The sequence below is a fragment of the Pan troglodytes genome, chromosome 2, assembly GCF_028858775.2.
Source record: "Pan troglodytes isolate AG18354 chromosome 2, NHGRI_mPanTro3-v2.0_pri, whole genome shotgun sequence".
Lineage (NCBI taxonomy): Eukaryota > Metazoa > Chordata > Mammalia > Primates > Hominidae > Pan > Pan troglodytes.
The window spans coordinates 199462159-199485361 of NC_086015.1; the positions used below are offsets into that span (position 1 = coordinate 199462159).

The 23203-nt window shown below is 48.9% G+C and overlaps 1 protein-coding gene, 1 long non-coding RNA gene and 1 other non-coding gene across 7 annotated transcripts; 1 reads left to right on the top strand and 2 right to left on the bottom strand.

The window, feature by feature from the left end:
- Positions 1–100: 100 nt before the first annotated feature.
- LOC134809514 (uncharacterized) lies at positions 101–8532 on the top strand. Its single transcript, XR_010155422.1, has 3 exons — positions 101–207; positions 5217–6179; positions 8448–8532. It is a non-coding gene; the product is annotated as an uncharacterized LOC134809514 (long non-coding RNA).
- TM4SF19 (transmembrane 4 L six family member 19) lies at positions 5467–20202 on the bottom strand. 5 transcript variants are annotated; one of them, XM_009447077.5, is made up of 4 exons: positions 9064–9264; positions 8626–8703; positions 6022–6187; positions 5467–5750 (listed from the first exon to the last, which is right to left on the bottom strand). In XM_009447077.5, the coding sequence occupies exons 1-4, from the start codon at positions 9262–9264 to the stop codon at positions 5467–5469; spliced, it is 729 nt and encodes a 242-aa protein (XP_009445352.1). The 5 variants fall into 5 exon arrangements, with proteins under 5 accessions (XP_009445352.1, XP_063662553.1, XP_063662554.1 ...); XM_063806483.1 differs by lacking the exon at positions 8626–8703 and adding an exon at positions 19545–20202 and having other exon boundaries at positions 5570–5750; positions 6018–6187; positions 9064–9265; XM_063806484.1 differs by lacking the exon at positions 8626–8703 and adding an exon at positions 18746–19526 and having other exon boundaries at positions 5570–5750; positions 6018–6187; positions 9064–9265.
- A 2638-nt stretch (positions 20203–22840) lies between these two features.
- LOC112208774 (U6 spliceosomal RNA) lies at positions 22841–22947 on the bottom strand. The gene has a single exon (XR_002943344.2). It is a non-coding gene; the product is annotated as a U6 spliceosomal RNA (small nuclear RNA).
- Between the last annotated feature and the right edge of the window lie 256 nt (positions 22948–23203).

The window sequence follows — 23203 nt, forward strand, 5'->3', positions numbered from 1 at the left end:
TCTCCAGGGCAACAGGGCCGCCCTCCCGCCTCGAGGAAGCCCGCGAGCGCCCCGCACAGCCGCCCTCCCTGCCCGCGCCTGCGCACCGGCTGCTGGGCGGGAACTGGTCGCGTCCGGACGCGCGACAGCTTCCACCCGCCTTAGGCAGTATCAGCCGCGCCGCAGTCGGAGGAAACAGACGCGGGGCCTGAGGCTCCTGGACTTGAGGTATTAGGCTGGTGCAGAAGTAATTGCGGCGGCCGGGTGCGGGGGCTCACGCCTGTAATCCCAGCACTTTGGGAGGCCGAGGCGGGCGGATCACCTGAGTCAGGAAGAGTTCAAGACCATCCTGGCCGACATGGTGAAACCCCATCTCTACTGAAAATACAAAAATTAGCCGGGCGTGGTGATGCGTGCCTGTAACCCCAGCTGCTCTGGAGGCTGAGGCAGAATAATCTATTGAACCCAGGAGGCGGAGGTTGCAGTGAGCCGAGATCGCGCCACTGCACTCCAGCCTGGCGACAGAGCGAGACTGCGTCTCAAAAAAAAAAAAAAAAAAAAAAGGAAGGAAGGAAAGAGACTTAGGGTGCATTCCCCGCTTTTAAAAATATATATTTATTTTTTTAAACGAAGTCTCGCTCTGTCACTCAGGCTGGAGTGCAGAGGCGCGATCTCGGCTCACTGCAACCTCCACCTCCCAGGTTCAAGCAATTCTGCCTCAGCCTCCCGAGCAGCTGGGATTACAGGCGCGCCCCACCACGACCGGCTAAATTTTTTTGTATTTTTATTAGAGATGGGGTTTCACCATATTGGCCAGGCTGGTCTCCAACTCCTGACCTCAGGTGATCCACCCACCTCGGTCTCCCGAAGTGCTGGGATGACAGGCGTGAGCCATCGTACTCTGCCGCATTCCCTGCTTATAAGCACCAGTCCCTGGTCCTGTTTTAGAAGGCTGTTGTATCTTGGCCTCTGCTAGCTTCAGAAACTAAGGCCCGATGAGGTAGCTCGTGCCTGTAATCCCTGTTTACAGGAGAGGCTGAAAGGGCAGGGATTCCTTTTTTTTTTTTTTTTCCCACTTGAGACAGGGTCTTGCTCTGTTTCTCAGGCTGGAGTGCAGTGGCACACTCACCGCTCACTTCAGCCTCGACCTCTTGGACTCAAGCAGTCCTCCCACCTCAGCCTCTGGAGTACCTGGGACTACAGGCGAATGCCACCGCGCGTGGCTAATCTTTTTAATTTTTGTAGAGATAGGATCTGGCTATGCTGCCCAGGCTACTATTGAACTCTTGGGCTCAAGTGATTATCCCACCTCAGCCTTCCAAAGTGCTGGGATTACAGGCATGAGCCATCACAGCCAGCTGGGATATTGTTTTTCGAATCGCTGTCATGTTCTGTACTATATGCAGTTCCTGAAAGAATGGAGGCAAGAAGGAGTCAGCTAACCACTGTGAACTGTCTTAGTGCCAAGGACCGACCCTTCTCTCCTTGGGGTCCTGCTGACCCATCAGAATAGGGCTGAGCCAGGATGGGGCTTGTGGAGATGATGTGTATGAGTGTGCATGCACTTGTGTGCGCATGCCTAACATCCAAAACTAGATATAAATTCTTTAAACTTTTCATTAGTTGGCAGGGCACGGTGACTCGCACCTGTGATCCCAGCACTTTGGGAGGCCGAGGCGGGCGGATCATGAGGTTAGGAGATCAAGACCATCCTGGCTAACGTTGTGAAACCCAGTCTCTACTAAAAATACAAAAATTAGCTGGGTGTGGTGGCACGTGCCTGTAATCCCAGCTACTTGGGAGGCTGAGGCAGGAGAATTGCTTGCACCAGGGAGTCGGAGCTTGCAGTGAGCCGAGATCACACCACTGCACTCCAGCATGAGACTCTGTATCAAAAAAAAAAAAAAAATTCTGCGTGAGTTGTGTGGAGGTGTCAGTACCTTTCCCCAGCAAGAGAAGCTTCTCCATATCAGGCATATCCTAGCCATGACCCTGAAACTAACCAGCCAAGAGGGAAATGTGAGACAAGCCCAGGCAAGCTTCCTGGATGTTGTATGCAGGAATAGGATGTGGTCTCTGGACTTGGAGACTTCCTGCCTGCTCAAGAAGCTGTGCCTCCTTGTGTCTCCCACAGGCCTCTGTGTCCACCTTCCCCACCCTGGCAGGCCCGCTAGGCCAGCAGCCCTGGAGAGGAAAGGGTGAGGTGGTGTTTGAAGGGACCTGCCTCCTACGAGCTCTGCTGGTTGGACTGTCAGATGACAGAACCGTGCCTCTGAGCCTGGGAGAGGGAGGCACCCCTGTGTTCTGGAAGCCCCCAGTGCTTCAGCAACTCCTCACTGAGGCAGAATAGTGGAGGAATCAAGCTGGGATCCAGGGGACTGAGGAGGGGATAGAGCAGCACCTGGGCCCCACATTCCCTTCCAACAGAGCCTGGGGTGCTGTGTTTCCAGGAGGTTTTTTTTTGGTTTTTTGTTTTCCCGAGACAGAATCTCACTCTGACCCCCAGCCTGGAGTGCAGTGGCATGATCTTGGCTCACTGCAACCTCCGCCTCTCGGGTTCAAGCAATTCTCCTGCCTCAGCCTCCCGAGTAGCTGGGATTACAGGTGCACACCACCACACCTGGCTAATTTTTGTATTTTTTATAGAGACGGGGTTTCACCATGTTGGCTAGGGTGGTCGTGAACTTCTGACCTCACGATCTGCCTGCCTCGGACTCCTAAAGTGCTGGGATTACAGGCGTGAGCCACTGCACCCGGCCTCTTTTTTTTTTTTTTTTTTTTTTTGTGAGACAGAGTCTCTGTCCCCCAGGCTGGAGTTCAGTGGTGCAATCTCGGCTCATTGCAACCTCTGTCTCCTGGTTTCAAGCAATTCTCCTGCTGCAGCCTCTGAATAGCTGGGATTACCGACATGCACCACCACGCCCATATAATTTTTGTATTTTTTGTAGAGCTGAAGTTTCACTATGTTGGCCAGGCTGGTCTCAAACTCCTGACTTCTGGTGATCCACCCACCGTGGCCTCCCAAAGTGCTGGGATTGCAGGTGTGAGCCACCGTGCCCGGCCAGAGCCTGGGGTTCTCAAACTCGTTTCTGGGGCCCGCCCACCACTTTTCTTGCCAGTGCCCATCTTCCAGGTTCCTCCCAGGCTGCTTCTGCCTGCCTTGTCCTCTTCCTGCCTGTCATACCACACTCTCCCACCAGCATCTTCTTCATTCCGCTCTGACTCTTCTCACCACCCAGCCCGACCTGACTGAAAACCCCGCAGTGGGAGAGCAGGAGGCCCCTGCTTCTAGGTGCCGTGTGAGAAGCAGCTGTGAGGTCGGGTTGGGTGGCTCACGCCTGTAATCCCAGCACTTTGGGAGGCCGAGGTGGGTGGGTCACAAGGTCAGGAGTTCAAGACCAGCCTGGCCAATATGGTGAAACCCCATCTCTACTAAAAGTACAAAAAAAATAGCCAGGTGTGGTGGCGGGTGCCTGTAATCCCAGCCACTCAGGAGGCTGAGGCAGGAGAATCGCTTGAACTTGGGAGGCAGAGGTTGCAGTGAGCCGAGATCATGCCACTGCACTCCAGCCTGGGCAACAGAGCGAGACTCCATAAAAAAGGAAAAGAGATTTAATTGGCTCACAGTTCTGCAGGTGTTACAGGAAGCATAGCACCCACATCAGTCAGCTTCTGGGGAGGCCTCAGAGAGCTTTTACTCATGGCAGCAGGTGAAGAGGGAGCAGGCGAGTCACATAGTGAGAGCAGGAGCAGGCGAGAGAGAGGCCAGAGGTGCCACACGCTTCTAAATGACCAGATCTCGCGGGAACCCCCTATCACAAAGACAGCTCTGAGCCGTGAGGGATCCGCCTCATGATCCACACACCTTCTGCCAGGCCCCACCTCTAGCACTGGGGATCACAATTCAACATGAGATTTGGGTGAGGACAGATATCCAAACTGTGTGGACAGAGGTGATGCTCCTCTACTTGTTGAACTCTTGAACACTAGTGAAGAGAATGCTGGTGTATTAGTCTGCCAGGCTGCTGTTGCAGAATACCATGAACTGGGCACTTAAGCAACTGAAATAGATTTTCTCACAGTGCTGGAGGCTAGAAGTCCAAGATCCAGGTGCCAGCAGGTTTGGTATCTCCTGAGGCCTCGCCCCTGCGCTTGCAGACAGCCGCCTTCTCACTGGGTCCTCACAGGGCCTTTTTCTTTGAGCCAGTGTAGAGAGCTCTGTCTTTCTTCCTCTTTTTATAAGCACACCAGTCCTATTTAATTAGGGTCCCACCCTATGGCCTCATTTAATCATTTGTTGTTGTTGTTGTTGTTTTTGAGACGAGGTCTCACTGTGTTGCCCAGGTTAGTCTCAAACCCCTGGTCACAAGTGATCTTCCCACATTGGCCTCCCAAAGTGCTCAGATTACAGGTGTGAGCCATTGCGCCCAGTCTCATTTAACCTTAATTATTAATTTAAAGGTGCCATCATGGCCAGGCGCGGTGGCTCACACCTGTAATCCCAGCACTTTTGGAGGCCAAGGTGGGTGGATTACTTGCAGCCAGGGGTTCGAGACCAGCCTGGCCAACATGGTGAAACTCCCGTCTCTACTAAAAATACAAAAATTAGCTGGGTGTGGTGGCACATGCCTGTAATCCCAGCTACTCAGGAGGCTGAGGCAGGAGAATCACTTGAACCTGGGAGGTGGAGGTTGCAGTGAGCTGAGATCACGCCACTGCACTCCAGCCTGGGTGACAGAGCGAGACTGTCTCAAAAAAAAAAAAAAAAGTGCCACCACCAAAGACTGTCATATTGGGGGTTAGGGCTTCAACCTACAGATTTGGAGGAAACACTATTTAGTCCACAATAACTGGAGAAGTTGAATTTAGAAGATGGGGGTTGGGGCCAGGCACAGTGACTCATGCCTGTAATCCAGCGCTTTGGGAGACCAAGGTGGGAGGATCACTTGAGGTCAGGAGTTCAAGACCAGACTGGGCAATATAGCGAGACTCCCTCTCTACAGAAAATTTAAAAATTAGCCAGGTGTAGTGGTGTGTGCCTGTAGTCCCAGCTACTTGGAGGCTAAGGCAGGAGGATCGCTTGAGTGCATGGGTTGTAGGTTACAGTAAGCTATGATTGTGCCACTGTACTCCAGACAGGGGAACAGAGCAAGACCCTGTCTCAGCAACAACAAAACAACAGGGAGATAGGGGGTCAGGTGCTGACTTCACCTTAACTTCACTGTGTGCTTTTACAGCCTGTTACCCTCTGCGAGCCTCAACTTCTCTATGTGTAACAAATGGCCAACTTTATGGGATTGTCAAGAAGCTGAAATGAGACCCTGGCTGGAGGATATTTTATGGACTATAAATTCCTAAACAATTATAATAACTTAGTTATTTATCCTATCCATGGATCACCTGGAAGTTTACAATGTGATTTAAAATGCATTCTATCATTCCACCGACCTGCAGTGAATTTTGTTGTCGTTATTACTCCAGGTATACCTAAAGGGGAAGTTTGTTTATAATTCGTACCCACTCCTTGTAGAAAGGATTCAAGACAGCCGATGATGAAAACACCCATGCTTGCAAGTGAAGGTTCTGCCTGTCACTTCTCGCAGAGGCTGCAGAAAAGGCCCAGGAGGCTGTTGATGACATGAACGACCACCAGGAGAAGCTGGAGCAGGCTGATGCACAGAAGGGCGGAGAAGAGGGACACGTGCCAGACAACAGCTGCAGAGGGCTCCAGGCAGATGGAGTTCCAGAGCGAACGGTCATACAGATAATTCCTGTCCCAAAAAATAAGGAGACCAGGGGTCAGGCGATAAGTAAGGAAAGCCAAACAGGCAACCCCAGTAGAAAACTGGGGTCTCCCCTGACCGGGTCATGGGACTGGGCTCATGAGGGTGACCGTTACTGCTCCATTTGCAATTTTCTGAGTATCAGAGGAGCAAGATGCTAGGATGTGTGACCCAAAGGAGCTTGCAGTTCGTCTGTGTGTCTTTTTGTCTCTCTCTCTGTCTGAAAAGACCAAGCCCAAGCCTCCACCCATTTACCTACTATGCAGGTCTTTGAATGGGTAACCATATTTCCAAGCTTGTGTCTGATTGAAGGATGAAACATCAAACATGCAAAAAGGACCATCTTTCAGAGCAACTCCAGAAGTGACAAAGCAAATCAGGGCTCCAAGTAAAGCCAGGCCACCTGACAACAGAGCAGTAAGCACCTGCGGAGGGAGGAGAAACGCTGAGCTAAGACGGGGTCGCGGCTGGGGAGTCTGTGGGGCGGTCTGCACAGGTCTGACTTCTCTGGTCTCGGTGTTCTTCCGTCCTGTCATGGGGGAGAATTCTGTCCATGGCACCCCCTTTGAAGCATAACCCATGTTGGGGAGGCCGTGAGGGGTTTCTAGGAGAGAAAGGACCAAGAAGCAGAATCGCAGGCCCCGGATCTCCCTGACTCCGCCTGAGCTGCTCAGCAGCTTGGCATCACAAACCTTTTGCACATTACAGCCATTCAGCCTCTGAGCTAAAGAGGAAGCTACCACAGGCCCACCACTGACTCTTCTAAGGAAAAGCTGCATTTTCAAAAGTTCCAGGTTCCCAACTCTGATTCTTCTCTATTTCAAATCAAGGATAAAAAAAAGGAAGGGAGGGAAGGAAGGAAAGAAAGAAGCAGGAAAGAAGGGAAGGAGAGAAGTGGGAGGGAGGGAAAGAAGGGAGAGAAACAGCGAGAGAGAAGCTGCAGCCAAGCTCTGAAATGACTCCACTTCTGTCGCTGTGTTTCTCCAGCTGAGAGCTTTCTTGGCCATCAGTCTGTGCTCCCACTGCCCTCCCAGAAAATAACTGGGTTTCCTTCCTTGACAGGTTTCTAGCCTGCTTCTACATTGGCTTCTTTCTCGTTCCTTCCTTCCTTCCCTTCCTTCCTTCTTTCTCTCTCTCTCTTTCTTTTTGAGACAGAGTCTCACTCTGTCGCCCAGGCTGGAGTGCAGTGGCACGATCTCAGCTCACTGCAACCTCTGCCTCTGAGTTCAAGCGATTCTCCTGCCTCAGCCTCCCAAGTAGCTGGGACTACAAGCGTGCACCACCACACCCAGCTAATTTTTGTATTTTTAGTAGAAATGGGGTTTCACTGGGTTGGTCATGCCAGTCTCAATCTCCTGACCTTGTGATCCACCTGCTTCAGCCTCCCAAAGTGCTGGGATTACAGGCATGAGCCACCGTGCCCGGCCCATATTGGATTCTTTCTTAGGGTTCTAGATTTTTTTTCTCCCTCCCCCAAAAATGCCTATTTTAAAAATGTGAATAACACCTACATAGCGTTTTTCTGCAGAGTCATGGAGTCATTCTCCCACTGGTCAAGCTGGTTTGGAGTTGGGGAGGGATCAGACAAAGGTGCATAGTAAGTTTTGACTCTGAGTTAAAGGATTCAAGATGAATCAGTAAGCCTAGGGCAGTGGTTCCCAAAATGAGGTCCCTGCCCAGCCGCATCACATCACCTGAGAACCTGTTAGAAATGCAAAACTTCCCCCCCATCCTGAATCAGAAACTGGGGAGGGAGCCCAGCAATCCGTGTTCCGGCAAAAGCCCTCCAGGTGATTCTCATGCACATTCAAGTGTCAGAACTACGTGCCTCGGGGAAAACCAGAATGAGGACAGTGAATGAAATGTGCAAGTGTTTATTTATTTATCTATGTACTTATTTATTTATTTATTTTGAAACAGAGTCTCGCTCTGTCGCCCAGGCTGGAGTGCAGTGGCGCCATCTCGGCTCACTGCAAGCTCCGCCTCCCGGGTTCAAGAGATTTTCCTGCCTCAGCCTCCTGAGTTGCTGGGATTACAGGCGCCCACCACCACGCCCAGCTAATTTTTGAATTTTTGGTAGAGACGGGGTTTCACCATGTTGGCCAGGCTGGTCTCAAACTCCTGACCTCAGGTGATCCGCCCATCTTGGCCTCCCAAAGTGCTGGGATTACAGGCGTGAGCCACCGCGCCTGGCCTATATTTGATTTTTTAACATGTAACTGAGTCAGTGGGCTTCCCAACGTGTGGGCTGCAGATATCAGAGCAGGCTGTGGAGTTACCATAAGGCCACAGATTCATGTCTGAGAACGAGTGTGTGTGTGTGTTTGTTACACACACATATACTGAGATCTTTCAAGTTTATACAGTTGCTGCTGTAATTAATAAGGTAGAAATTTATTCTGGGCCTCAGTTTATCTGTAAAATGGAGGGGTTAGATTAGAATCTAGTGATTAGATGATCTCTGGAAAACTTTCCTGTTCTAAGAAAATATTAGTTAAAATAACTAGGAAAATTTCCATCAATGACACATGATTACAGTGTCATAACTCATGTCCATATTGTCCAATACCCTAAGAGAGTAACAGTTTCTCACACTGGTACAGACGTCTGGGTCCTCACACTGGTACAGACGTCTGGGCTTCACTAAGCACTACTCCCTTGACTTGATCAGCTCCCATTTTACAGATGAAAGCCTGAAACTGGAAAGATGAAGCAACTTGCCCAAGAACTTAGCGTTACTGAGGGTTACAGTGAGGACCTGACTTCAGGCCCCAAGACCAAAATTGCCTCTTTACCACCCTGCCTCTAGAGTAATAGAGGTGGAGACATTCTGGGTGTTAGAAGAGTGGAATCTGGTGCTTACGCTTCGACAGAGCCCACTCTTACTGAAGCAGCCGTATCTCCAGCCCATCAAGGAGATGAGGATAGCTGCAGTGAGTACCTGCAGGAGAGAGAAGAATGTTGAGATGGGGAAATCGACTTTGCCGGCTGTTTCTAGGTGCTGCCCACAGCTGTTAGAGTGGCTGGCAGCTCACATGAACGCAGTCGTCCTGTTGACTCTGACTCTGGGGACCCACATTTGTATGACGAGCCTGATCTAACGCTGTGGATGTTAACTTTCACACCCGACCTGCCTGGTCCCAAGCTAGGCTTCCTGTCTCTTAGAGCTTCTACAGACCCAAGATCAGCTTGTTAGAATAAACTTTTCTGCAAGGAATCAAAACACTCTTCCCATGCCACCTTCCTGCTCCCCGCCGGGGCCTCTTTGAGAGTTCACGTTCAGGGAACCCCGGACACTTACCATGAGGCCTCCTCCCCAGAGCCCAGTTCCCAGCATGGCATGCCTGCCAAGGAGGCCCCTCAACAGGTAGGTGACATCCCAGTTAGGAAGGAGGAGTGCCACGTTGGCCCCAGCAGCAAACAGGGCTGCAGTCCCAAGGCTCAGTCCCAGGATACGGGAGCAAGTCCGTGAGCTTGCCGGCGTGCAGGGAGAGGACACCATCCTGGAACAGATAGAAAGGGAGTCGCGGCAGCTCTGCTGTGGGGGGATGGGGAAGGGAACTCCAGCAGCATATCATGGGTGAGGGAAACAGACTACAGAAACCGCCACCTTCCAGGGTCAGACCAATGAGAGCCAAGCAACCTGCTTAAAAACTCTGCTCCTTAGGAATCTTCCCCAGTGACTAGGATTTAATTGTTTCCTTTTCTGCTAACCCCTGTTCACACATACATAGTTTGCATTCCATCATATTTTGTTTATGCCTCTATTACAGCCAGTGATTATTTCTGACAAAAAGAAATGTTTAAAGGTGTCTTCATGATGTCCATTGTCTCCACTTCTATTCAACGTTGTACTGGTCCTAGCCAGTGCAATACGAAAATAAAAGGAAGCAAAAGCCATACAGATAGGAAAGAAAGAAGTAATATTGTCCGCCAGGCATGGTGGCTCAGGCCTGTAATCCCAGCACTTTGGGAGGCTGAGGCGGGCGGATCACGAGGTCAGGAGTTCAAGACCAGCCTGGCCAACATGGTGAAACCCCGTCTCTACTAAAAATACAAAAATTAGCTGGGCACGGTGGTGGGCGCCTGTAATCCCAGCTACTGGGGAGACTGAGGCAGGAGAATTGCTTGAACCCGGGAGGCAGAGGTTGCAGTGAGCTGAGATCATGCCACTGCACTCCAGCCTGGGTGACACAGCAAGACTCCATCTTAAAAAAAAAAAAAAGTAACATTGTTATTATTCACAGATAATGTGATCACATTATGCAGAAAATCCTAAAGATTATTAGAATTAACAGATGAGTTTAGCAAGGTCATAGAATAAAAGATTAATATACAAAAATTCTATTGTATTTCTATATACAAGCAATGACAAATTGAGGATTGAAATTAAAATATATCATTTACAATAGCATAAAAATATAATACATATGGATGAATTTAACAAAATATTTGCAAGACCTATATAGTAAGAATTGCAAAGCATTGCTGAGAAAATTATTGGAGACCTAAATAAATGGAGACATATACCATGTTCCTGAACCAGAAGACTCAAAATAGTTAACATGTTCTCCCTAAATTGATGCAAAGATTTAAAGCAATATCAGTCAAAATCCTAGGAGAGTTTTGTTATAGAAATTGACAAACTGTATCTAAATTTATATGGAAATTCAAAGCAATTGTGAAGATTAGCCAAAGCAATTCTGAAAAACAAACAAAGCTGGAGAACTTACGCCATGTGATTTCAAGACTTACAAAGCTACAGTAATTGAAGACACTGAAGCCACGCGTAAGGAAACACATATGGACTACTGGAACAGGCTGGAGCTCAGAAACAGACCCGGTCCAGGAAAAATGATTTTTTTTTTTTTCTTGAGACGGAGTCTCGCTCTGTTGCTCAGGCGGGAGTGCAGTGGCGCGATCTCAGCTCACTGCAACCTCTGCCTCCCAGGTTCAAGCGATTCTCCTGCCTCAGCCTCCCAAGTAGCTGGGATTACAGGTGCCCGCCACCATGCCCAGCTAATTTTTTGTATTTTTAGTAGAGACGGGGTTTCACCGTGTTAGCCAGGACGGTCTTGATCTCCTGACCTCGTGATCCGCCTGTCTCGGGCTCCCAAAGTGCTGGGATTACAGGCATGAGCCACCGCGCCCGGCCAATAAATGATTTTTTAAGAAGATGACAATTCAGCGGGAAAAAGTCTCTTCCACAAATGGTGCCGGAACAATGCACATGCAAAACAAAACTGCCTTCACTATTACTTCACAACATATTCAAAAATTCACTTGAAATGGAGCATGGGTCTAAAAGCTTTATAAAATTTCTAGAATAAAACAAAGGAGAAAAACACTGGGACCTTGGGTTAGATAAAGGTTTCTTACTAAAATGCAAAAAGTACAATCCACAAAACATGATTAATCAGACTGCTTAAAAATTTAAATGTCAGCTGGGTGCTTGCCTATAATCCCAGCTACTCGGAGGCTGAGGCAGGAAAATCGCTTGAACCCAGGAGGCAGAGGCTGCAGTGAGCTGAGATCGCGCCACTGCACTTCAGCCTGGGCGACAAGAGCAAGCGACTCCATCTAAAAAAAAAAATCATGCTAAAAGAAATAAGCCAGACACTAAAGGACAAATATTGTATGATTCCACTTATATGAAATATTCAAAATAACAACTTTATAGAGAAAGAAAGTAGACTGGAGGTTATCAGGGACTGTGGGGAGGGAGGAGAGAATGGGGAGTTATTGTTTAATGGTTACAGAGGTTTTCAGGTTTTGTTTTGTGTTGTTTTGTTTTTTTTTGAGACAGAGTCTTGCTCTGTCAGCCAGGCTGGAGTGCAGTGGTGCAATCTCAGCTCACTGCAACCTCTGCCTCCTGGGCTCAAGCAGTTCTCCTGCCTCAGCCTCCCAAGTAGCTGGGACTACAGGCATGTGCCACCACGCCTGGCTAATTTTTGTATTTTTAGTAGAGACAGGGTTTCACTATGTTGGCCAGGCTGGTCTTGAACTCCTGACCTCAGGTGATCTGCCCGCCTCGGCCTCCCACCGCGCGCGGTGGTTTTGGGGTTTTTTTAGAGATGCAGTCTCACTATGTTACCCCAGCTGGTCTTCAACTCCTGGACTCAAATGATCCTCCAGCCAGTGCCTCCAGAGTAGCTATGACCAGATCTGGGCCACTGCCCACGGTTTAAGGGTTACAGACTTTCTGTTTGGGGTGAAGAAAAGTTTTGGAAATAGATAATGGTAATGGTTGCACATCATTGCAAATGTAATTAATGTCACTGAATTGTACGCTTTAAAATGGTTAAAATGACAAATCTGATGTTACTTTACCACAATAAAAAATCAATTAAAAAATTTGTGATTACTCAAATACTTATCAGTAATCAATAGGTGAATCAAGACAAATTGTGTTATCCATACAAATGAGTTCTATTAGGTAATAAAATGCGTAAATTTCTGCTACACATAACATGGATGAATCTCAAAAGCATTGTGTTAAGTGGAAGAAGCCAGAAACAAAAGACGACTCACATGTTCTATATATACGAAATTCTAGAAAAGGCAAAACTTTTAACGGAGAGCAGATGAGCAGTTGCCATGGGCTGAGAATGGGAAAGAGGATTAGTATGGGGCATGGGAAGCTTTCTGAAGGGGTGGAAGCATTCTGTGTCTAGATTCTGTTGGTGAATACATAACTGTACGTATTGACAAAACTCGTTAAACTTTGCACTTAAAATAGGTGAATTTTATTGAATTTTAACTATATATCAATAAAGCTAATTACAATTAAAATGTCATATCTAGATAAATTATAAAATGCCTCTTCCACTCCTTATGTTCCTCTCTTTTATATTTTCATTGATATGTGAACTTCTTGTTTTTTAGAAAAATATGAATTAAGGCCGGGCCCGGTGACTTACACCTGTAATCCCAGCACTTTGGGAGGCCAAGGCAGGTGGATCGCCTGATGTCAGGAGTTTGAGATAAGCCTGGTCAACATGGTGAAACCGTGTCTCTATTAAAAAATACAAAAAATTTGCTGGACGTGGTGGCAGGCACCTGTAATCCCAGCTACTCGGGTGGCTGAGGCAGCAGAATCGCTTGAGCCCAGGAGGCAGAGATTGCAGTGAGCAGAGATCGTGCCATTGCACTCCAGCCCAGGAAACAAGAGTGAAGCTCTATCTATCTAAAAAAAAATAAATAAATATATATATATATATGAATTAAAATAGGACTAGTAATATTTGGGCAGACTCATGTCAATGTGGATCTGAAAAAAGTCAGCGTCATGACATCCCCAGGAAGTGGCCTGTTCCCACTGTGCAGTTCAGTTACACGTCTGTCTCCCCTTAAGGCTAGCTATGTATTTATTTATTTATTTATTTATTTATTTAATTTATTTTTTATTGAAAAAAAATTATTTTTAGCCGGGTGCAGTGGCTCACACCTGTAATCCCAGCACTTTGGGAGGCCAAAGCCGGCAGATCACCTGAGGTCAGGAGTTCAAGACCAGCCTGGCCATCATGACGAAACCCCATCTCTACTAAAAATACAAAACTAGCTGGGCGTGGTGGCGCATGCCTGTAATCCCAGCTACTCGGAAGGCTGAGGCAGGAGAATCACTTGAACCCGGGAGGTGGAGGTTGCAGTGAGCCGAGATTACGCCACTGCACTCCAGCCTGGACAACAAGAGTGAAACTCCGTCTCAGAAGAAAAAAAAATGTAATAGAGGTGAGGTCTCCTTATGTGGCCCAGGCTGGTCTCAAACTCCTTGGCTCAAGGGCCCTCCCACCTCAGACACCTAAAGTGCTGGGATGACAGGCGTGAGCCACTGCACTTGGCCCCTTGAGGCTCTTGACACGCCTATAACACACTGCTTTGCACCTAATCAGAAAATATGTGTATAGAGGCCGGGCACGGTGGCTCACGCCTGTAACCCCAGCACTTTGGGAGGCTGAGGTGGGTGGATCACGAGGTCAGGAGTTTCCGACCAACCTGGCCAACATGGTGAAACCCCGTCTCTACTAAAAATACAAAAAAATTAGCTGGGCGTGGTGGCGGGTGCCTGTGGTCCCAGCTACTCAGGAGGCTGAGGCAGTAGAATGGCGTGAACCTGGGGGGCTGAGATCACGCCAGTGCACTCCAGCCTGGGCAAGAGAGTGAGATTCGGTCTCAAAAAAAAAAAAATTAACAGCGTGGTGGTGTGCGCCTGTAATCCAAGCTACTCAGGAGCTTGAGGCAGGAGAATCGCTTGAGCCCGAGAGGCAGAGGTGGCAGTGAGCCCAGATCACGCCACTGCACTCCAGCCTGGGTGACAGAGCAAAAGAGAGAGAGAGAGAGGAGGGAGAGAGGAGGGAGAGAGGGAGGGAGGGAGGGAGGGAGGAAGGAAGAAAGGAAAGGAAGGAAGGAAAGAGGAAGGGGAAGGGAAGAAAAATATATATATATATAAGATATGGATCAGAGGCTCTATATATATGCACACACACATATATATCATATACATATAATGTACAATGTGTGTATATATGTGTGTACGTACACACACACACACAATAGTCCCCCATATCTGCAGGGGATATGTTCCAAGAGCTTCAGCGGATACCTGAAACCACAGATCATACCAAACTCTGTATATTCAGATGCTTCTCCACTTATGATGGGGTCGAACTTCTATAAACCCGTTGTAAGTCAAAATATCCTAAGTTCAAAAGGCATTTAATGCTGGCAACACAGTAGACTGTCCCTGACTCACAATGGTTCAACTTACAATTTTTTTTTTTTTTTTTTTTTGAGACAGGGTCTTGCTCTGTCACCCAGGCTGGAGTGCAGTAGCACAATCATTGTTCACTGCAGCCCGGATCTGGGCTCAAGTGATCCTCCCACCTCAGTCTCTCGGATAGCTGAGACCGCAGGCATGCGCCACCATACCTGGCTAATGTTTTAGTTCTATAGAGACAGGGTCTCACTATGTTGCCCAAGCTGATCTCAAACTCCTGGCCTCAAGTGATCCTCTCACCTCCACCTCCCAAAATGTTGGGATTACAGGCGTAAGCCACCACGCCCGGTCCCAATTTACTTTTGACTTTGTGATGGTGCAAAAGCAATGAGTATTCAGTAGAAACCGTAATCCCATCATAAAGGGTAAGGAGTTAACTGATGATGGAGTTAGGTCCCTAGAAACCTGTCGTAAAGTTGGAAACTTAGAAGTCAAACCACCATAAGTAGAGGACTGTCTGTACTATGCTTTTTCCTATACATACATATCTGTAATAAAGTTTAATTTATAAATCAGGCATAGTAAGAAGTTCGCAACAATAATAATGAAATAGAACAGTTATAACAACATACTGTAATGAAAGTTATGTGAATGTGGTCTTTCTCATTGAAAATATTTTATGTAAGTTTTTTGAACTGCAGTTGACCACAGATAGCTAAAACTTTGGAAAGCAAAGCTTCAGTTAAGGGGGGATTACTTTACATCACACATAAATAATGAAACATTTCACAGCATGAAGAATTAAACACTGGGGGAGGGCCAGGGCTGAAAAACTATCTGTAGGTACCATGCTCACTACCTGAGTGACGGGAATCACTCATACCCTAACCTCAACATCACACAATAGACACGGAACAAACCTGCATATGTATCCCCGGATCTAAAATAAAAGTTGAAATTATATTTTTAAAATTTGCATTAAAGGCCAGGCGCAGTAGTTCACGCCTATAATCCCAGCACTGTGGGAGGCCGAGGCGGGTGGATCACTTGAGGTCAGGAGTTCAAGACAGCCTGGCCAACCTGGCGAAACCTCATCGCTACTAAAAATACAAAACTTAGCTGGGAATGGTGGTGTGCGCCTGTAATCCCAGCTACTCAGGAGGCTGAGGCAGAAGAATCACTTGAACCTGGGAGGCAGAGGTTGCAGTGAGCCAAGATCGCACCACTGCACTCCAGCCTGGACCACAGATCGAGACTCCGTCTCAAAAAAAAAAATTGCATTAAAAAAGAATTAAACATAATGTGTAAAATAGATTTGTAACTTGTGTGAGATAATTAACACCCATGTAAACACAACCAATGTCAAACATACGTCATTACCCATCACATCACTGACACTCAGGTGTGCCCTCTCCAATCCTGCCTTCTTTCTGGATTCCTTCCTAGGAACTACTATCCTATATTTCATCTTCAACATATCCTTTTAAAAACAGTTTTACGACTTAGGAACTCAGAATTGTTTTAGAAACTTGGTTAGTCGGGTGTTTTCCATTTTTCAAGACTGTAGCTTTGCTTTTCTTTTTCTTTTTTTTTTTTGAGATGGAGTCTTGCTCTGTCTCCCAGGCTGGATGGAGCTCAGAAACAGACCCGATCCAGGATAAATAATTTTTTTTTTTCTTGAGACAGAGTCTCACTCTGTCGCTCAGGCTGGAGTGCAGTGGCGCGATCTCAGCTCACTGCAACCTCCGCCTCCCCGGTTCAAGCGATTGTTCTGCCTCAGACTCCCCAGTAGCTGGGACTACAGCTGCACACCACCATGCCCGGCTAATTTTTGTATTTTTAGTAAAGACAGGGTTTCACCATGTTGGCCAGGCTGGTCTTGAACTCCTGGTCTCAAGTGATCCTCCTGCCTCGGTTTCCCAAAGTGCTGGAATTACAGGTGTGAGCCACCAAGCCCGGCCAGACTGTAGCTTATGGTAAAGAAGACAAGGGGAGGGGTGCACTAGGAGGGTAGGGTTAGGAGAGAGGAAGGGTGCCCTGGGAGGGTGGGTGTAGGAGAGGGAAGGGATGCCCTGAGAAGGTGGGGGTTGGAGAGGGGAGAGGTGCCCTGGGAGGGTGGCCAGAGGACAGGGGAGGGGTGCACAGGGAGAGTGGGGGTAGGAGAGGGGAGGGATGCACGGGGAGGGTGGAGGTAGCAGAGGGGAAGGGTGCATGGGGAGGGTGGGGGCAGGAGAGGGCAGGGGTGCTTGGGGAGGGGTTGTAGGAAAGAGGAGGGGTGCACTGGGAGGGTGGGGGTAGGAGAGAGGAGAAGTGCCCTGGGAGGTTGGGGGTAGGAGAGGGGAGGGGTGCACTAGGAGGGTGGGGTTAGGAGAAGGGAGGGGTGCACTGGGAGGGTGGGGTTAGGAGAGGGGAGGGGTGCACTGGGAGGGTGTGGGTAGGAGAGGGGAGGGGTGCCCTGGGAGGGTGTGGGTAGGAGAGGGGAGGGGGGCACTGTGAGGGTGTGGGTAGGAGAGGGGAGGGGGGCACTGTGAGGGTGTGGGTAGGAGAGGGGAGGGGTGCACTAGGAGGGTGTGGGTAGGAGAGGGGAGGGGTGCTCGGGGAGGGTGTGGGTAGGAGAGGGGAGGGGTGCCCTGGTAGGGTGGGGGTAGGAGAGGGTAGGGGTGCACAGGGAGGGTGTGGGTAGGAGAGGGGAGGGGTGCACGGGGAGGGTGTGGGTAGGAGAAGGGAGGGGTGCACTGGGACCATGTGGGTAGGAGAGGGGAGGGGGGCACTAGGAGGGTGGGGGTAGGAGAGGGGAGGGGTGCCCTGGGATGGTGGGGGTAGGAGAGGGGAGGGGGGCACTGTGAGGGTGTGGGTAGGAGAGGGGAGGGGTGCATGGGGAGGGTGGGGGCAGGAGAGGACAGGTGTGCACGGGGAGGGGGTGTAGGAAAGAGGAGGGGTGCACTGGGAGGGTGGGGGTAGGAGAGGGGAGGGGGACACTGGGAGGGTGTGGGTAGGAGAGGGGAAGGGTGCATGGGGAGGGGGGAGCTAGGAGAGGGAAGGGGTGCATGGGGAGGGTGAGGGCAGGACACAGCAGGGGTGCACGGGGAGGGGCTGTAGGAAAGAGGAGGGGTGCCCTGGGAGGGTGGGGGTAGGAGAGCGGAGGGGTGCCCTGGGAGGGTGGGGGTAGGAGAGAGGTGGGGTGCCCTGGGAGGGTGGGCGTAGGATATGAAGCAACAGTGACTCTTACCCCGGGGGCCCAAGGGTACTGGGGCAGGGTGGGGTCAGGAATCGGGAGGGATGGGGTGTCTCTTCCCCCATCAACCCTCTGGCTGACAGGCCACCGGACTCCTCAGTCACAGCAAGGAACCTGTCCTGCTCCTGGGAGCAGGGCGCCTGTGGAGAACGGCCCCCCTCACAGCCTGCCCACACTGCTGCGATGTCCTCGCATGTCTGCACATCCTCCCTCCGAGACGGTCCCATCGTGCTGTGCGGGGCTTGCAGTGTGTAATTCTGTGTTGAGGCAAATTAACCACCCAGGGTGTTAACAACTCACAACTTTAATCCACTGCCCACCCAGATGTCTGACGGGGGCCCAAGGAAAGATGGGTGTGTGGTTGGCCTTTCAAGCGGGTGCTCTAGATCATGGGGCCAGGAGACGCCGTTGTGCAGGAATGCATTTAGTGCCTTCAAATCACGGCACCTCTGAGAAAGCACCGTCTACACACTTCAGCAACATCAACCCCCCTGACGATCTCTTCTACAGAAAACGTTCCCATCAGAAAAGTCTGGCTTTTTTTGTTTTTGTTTTTGTTTTTTTTTTGAGACAGAGTTTCACTCTTGTTGCCCAGGCTGGAGTGCAATGGCGCGGCCTCAGCTCACTGCTACCTCCGCCTCCTGGGTTCAAGTGATTCTCCTGCCTCAGACACCTGAGTAGCTGGGATTACAGGTGCACACCACTACGCCCGGCTAATTTTGTATTTTTAGTAGAGATGGGGTTTCTCCAGGTTAGCCATGCTGGTCTTGAACTCCTGACCTCAGGTGATTCACCTACCTTGGCCTCCTAAAGTGCTGGGATTACAGGTGTGAGCCACAGCGCCCAGCCCAGAAAACTCTTGAAGTGTGGTAAGAAATAGAGCAGACACGAGCAGGACGGGAGAGGGCCTCTACCCCAGTAATGTCAGGTGACTATCAGGTGATGGCCAGGCGGTTGTTACGCTGTCTTTCTAAAATAATATTGGTCACAGCCAGCATTGGGAAAGACAGTCTCCCAATAGATAGAAAATACCTGAACTTGGTGATCAGCAGCTTCCTGATAAGAGCTCAGGAATTGGGCGAGTGGGCTCAATCATCTACACTAAGAAGCAAAATGGCGGAGTTTAGTTGGTGTGTGTGACCTTCCTCTAGTGCTGCTCCGCGGGTGAGGGAAAAACGCCTCAAGTGAGCATGCGCACGACTTCAGTAAACACACTGCGCATGCGGCCCCTCCCAAGTGCCTGTGCGGCAGGCAGGCCCAAGTCAAGGGTCTAAGAGCACACTTGGGTGTCTGAAGTCACGCACTTGGCCCTTTTCCAAGTGTACTTTACTTCCTTTCATTCCTGCTCAAAAACTTTTTAATAAATCTTCACTCCTGCTCTAAAACTTGCTTCAGCCTCTCCCTCTGCCTTAAACCCACTTCTGCCCCTCAGCCGAATCTCTCCCCCGAGAAGGCAAGGATTGAGTTTGCTGCAGACTCGCTGGATTCACAGCTGGTAACAGTAAGTACCAGGCAGGGGCATCCAACTTAAGGTGTCATGGAAGCACATGGAGGAACCTAATCCTATCTGGCAGAAGCAAAACGAAGCTTCCCGGAGGAAGGGCTGCCCATGCCCAAACTTGATGGACAATGAGATACTCGGCAGGAAGAGATACTAGGTGCAAAGGCCAGAAGTTGACAGACTGAGGCAACAGGAGAAGGTAAGTGAATGGCGCAAAGTCACACAGACGCCAAGCTGCAGAGCCAGGCTCACTGGAGTTGAAGCGTGCACTCTCATCTGTGAGGCTAGGCTGTTCCCTGGCCGTCACCTCACCCTTTCATCTCTGCTTACCTGCATCTGGTGTCAAGAATCAGAATGGGAGAGACAGAACCTGGAGAAAGGCTGCGTCTTCAGAGTGGGGCTCCACTCCTGCAGCTCCAGGGCTGGACCTGAAGGTTGTCTTCCCAGGACTCTTTCCAGGAGGGCCAGGGAGGCTCTGTATATACGTAGAGGTCACCCAGGCGTGTGTGTGTGCGCGCCCCCACGCCCCTGCCCACAGGCCTGCATTGAAGGCACTTCCGCTCCCCGGAGAGCCCTGTCCTGATGACCCACCCTCTGCTCATTTTCATGTGATTCTAAGGCAGGAAACGGGAGACATGGCCTCATGAGCTCCGCTGTCCTGATGAGTCACTGGATGCACCCGTGAGAAACACCTCACCCTCCGCTCTCCCCAGGCAGCAACACTTGCCACACCCCAGCTGTTCCTGTCCTCATCTGCCACCCCGCGAAGAATTTCGGCTCTTTGGCAGAACAGCACCGAGCAGGGCAGCCACCCCTTTTTCCTCATCACTCTCCTTACCTTGCCCTTGGCTGACTCGATGTGTTGCATGGTTCCTGTACTAGACGTCTAACTTTTTTTTTTTTTTTTTTTTTTGAGACAGGGTCTCACTCTGTCACCCAGGCTGGAGTGCAGTGGCATGATCTCGGCTCACTGCAACCTCCGCCTCCCACACTCAAGCAATCCTCCCACCTCAGCCTCCTGAGTAGCTGGGATTACAGGCACCTGCCACCATGCCCGGCTAATCTTTGTATTTTTAATAGAGACGGGGTTTTGCCATTTTGGCCAGGCTGGTCTCGAACTGCTGACCTCAGGTGTTCGCCTCAGCCTCCCAAAGTGCTGAGATTACAGGTGTGAGCCACCGCACTCAGCCTCTTGTTTTGTTCAAGCCCCAGGCCACTATCATCTTGTACCATACTCTCACCAAATTGCTGAGGATTTTGTGGTGCTCTCTGTGTGGGAGATCCGTGACCCTCTATGGACAAGCTCCTATTCAAGATTCAGTTCAAACATTCCCAGTGAAGTCTGCCAGGATTTCTTTACTCCGAGTTAGGTACTTCTTTCTCTATGCTCCCATTGCATTTTAAACATCTAGATAATATATACAGTAAAGTGCACAAATCTTTTCTTTTTTTTTTTTTTTTGAGACGGAGTTTCACTCTTGTTCCCAGGCTGGAGTGCAGTGGCACAATCTCAGCTCACTGCAACCTCTGCCTCCTGGCTTCAAGCAATTCTCCTGCCTCAGCCTCCCGAGTAGCTGGGATTACAGGCACGTGCCACCACGCCTGGCTAATTTTGTATTTTTAGGAGAAACACCGTTTCTCCATGTTGGTCAGGCTGGTCTCAAACTCCCGACCTCAGGCGATCCACCCGCCTCCGCCTCCCAAAGTGCTGGGATTACAGGTGTGAGCCAGCACGCCCAGCCTAAAGTGCACAAATCTTAATGTTAAAATCTGATGAATTTTTACATGTATACCCTGGTGAACCAGCACAGAAATCAAGATACAGGACATTCCAAATACCCAGAGGTTTCATTGTGTCGCCTGTCATTCGTATCCCTTGTCCCCAGTGTTAACTTTCATTTTGGCTCTTATAATAATTGATTAGGTTTTAGTTGTTCTTGAATTTCACATAAATGGAATCAAATAGTTTTCTTTTTTTTAAAAAAAAAAAAAAAAAAGGTTTTGCTGTGTCATCCAGGCGGGAGTGCAGTGGCACAATCATGACTCACTGCAGCCTTTTGCCTTCACAGGCTCAAGTGATCCTCACACTTCAGCCTCCTGAGTAGCTGGGACCACAGGCAAGCGCCACCACGCCAGCTGATTTTTTAATTTCGTGTACAGATGGGGTCTCGCCATGTAGCCCAGTCTGGTCTCCAACTCCTAGGCTCAAGTGATCCTCCTGCCTCGGCCTCCCAAAGTGCTGGATTACAAGCGTGCGCCACCGCACCCAGCCCAGTATGGCTTTTGTGTGTGGCTTTCTTCACTCAATATTCTATATGTAAGATTCATCCATCATGTAATTTATTCTTCTTTTATTGCTGAGTATTATTACATTGGATATTACAACTTTTTCTACTCTTAATGGACATTTATATTTTCAACTTTTGCCTGTTATAAATAATGCTGCTATGAATATTCTTCTGCATGTCTTTTGAAGGAACTATGCATTAATTTTTCCAGGGAATATTCTTAGGAGTAGGATTGCTATCATAGGGCAGGTGAATATTTAATTTTGGCAGATATTGCCAAACAGATTCCGAAAGTAGTCCTAATTTACACACCCACCAGCAGTGTGTGACAGTTCCAGTTTCTACACATTCTCACAAACATTTTTAATTTTAGGCATTGTGGTGGGTGTTTAGTGTAATCTCCTTGTGTTTGAATTTGCATCTCCTTGATGAGTAAGCACCTTTTCATATACGTATTAGCCATTTGAAGATCCTCTTTGAGAAGTTCCCGTCCATGGTTTTTGCCCATTTGTTATGGGTTATCTTTTTTTCTGTTTTCTGGTTCATTATAATTCCAGGTATGAGACCTTTATCAGGTAAATTTATTGTGAATGTTTTCCCCCAGTTTGTGGTTTGACTTTTTACTCTCTTTATTATGTCTTATTTTATTTTATTTTATTTTTTGAGACAGAGTCTAGCTCTGTTGCCAGGCTAGAGTGCAGTGCCACGACGATCTTGGCTCACTGCAACCACCATCTCCCGGGTTCAAGAGATTCTCCTGCCTCAGCCTGCCGAATAGCTGGGATTACAGGCATGGGCTGCCACGCTCAGCTAATTTTTGTATTTTTAGTAGAGACAGGGTTTCACCATGTTGGCCAGGATGGTCTCAATTTCCTGACCTCGTGATCCACCCGCCTCGGCTTCCCAAAGTGCTGGGATTACAGGCGTGAGCCACCCCGCCTAGCCTTACTTGAAGAGAAAGTACTGATTTTAATTAAGCTCCATTTATGCATCTTCTTTTACGGTCAATATTTTTGTGTCTGCTTAGGAAATCTTTGCCCACTTCCCACTGGAGTGTGACTCACTTCTTACTCCACTGCTGTGAGGTCCTTGCAGGCAGGGACTAACTCTTACTCTGCTCTGTATATTCTGAGCCTCACACAGAGCTTGGAACATGGTAGAAGCTCAAGAATGACTTGATGAATGAATTAATTCATGCAATGCATAATTCATGCAACACAGTCTCTGCACAGAGATTTTACTTCCAGTGATGAAAACAAACGATTACTGAGGAAACCCCTGATGCACATACATGAGAAGGGATCGTTATGACTGGCTATCACAGTTCCATTTTTAAAAATAAAATTGGAACTCTTCATTAATTTTCGTGTCATCCTTGCACGGGAACCACGTTAAACTAATCTGTATTGTCCCAATTTTAGTATATGTGTTGCCAAAGCAAGCACAGTTTAAGTCTTCTAAACTGTTTATGAGCTGCTTTCTATGTAAGAATTTCTGGGTTTTTTTTTTTTGTTTTTTTTTGTTTTTTTTGTTTTTTTGAGACAGGATCTTGCTCTATTGCCCAGGCTGGAGTGCAGTGGCACAATCTTGGCTCACTGCAACCTCCACCCCCAGGTTCTAAGCGATTCTCCTGCCTCAGCCTCCTGAGTAGCTGGGATTACAGGTGCCCACCACCATGCCTGGCTAATTTTTGTATTTTTA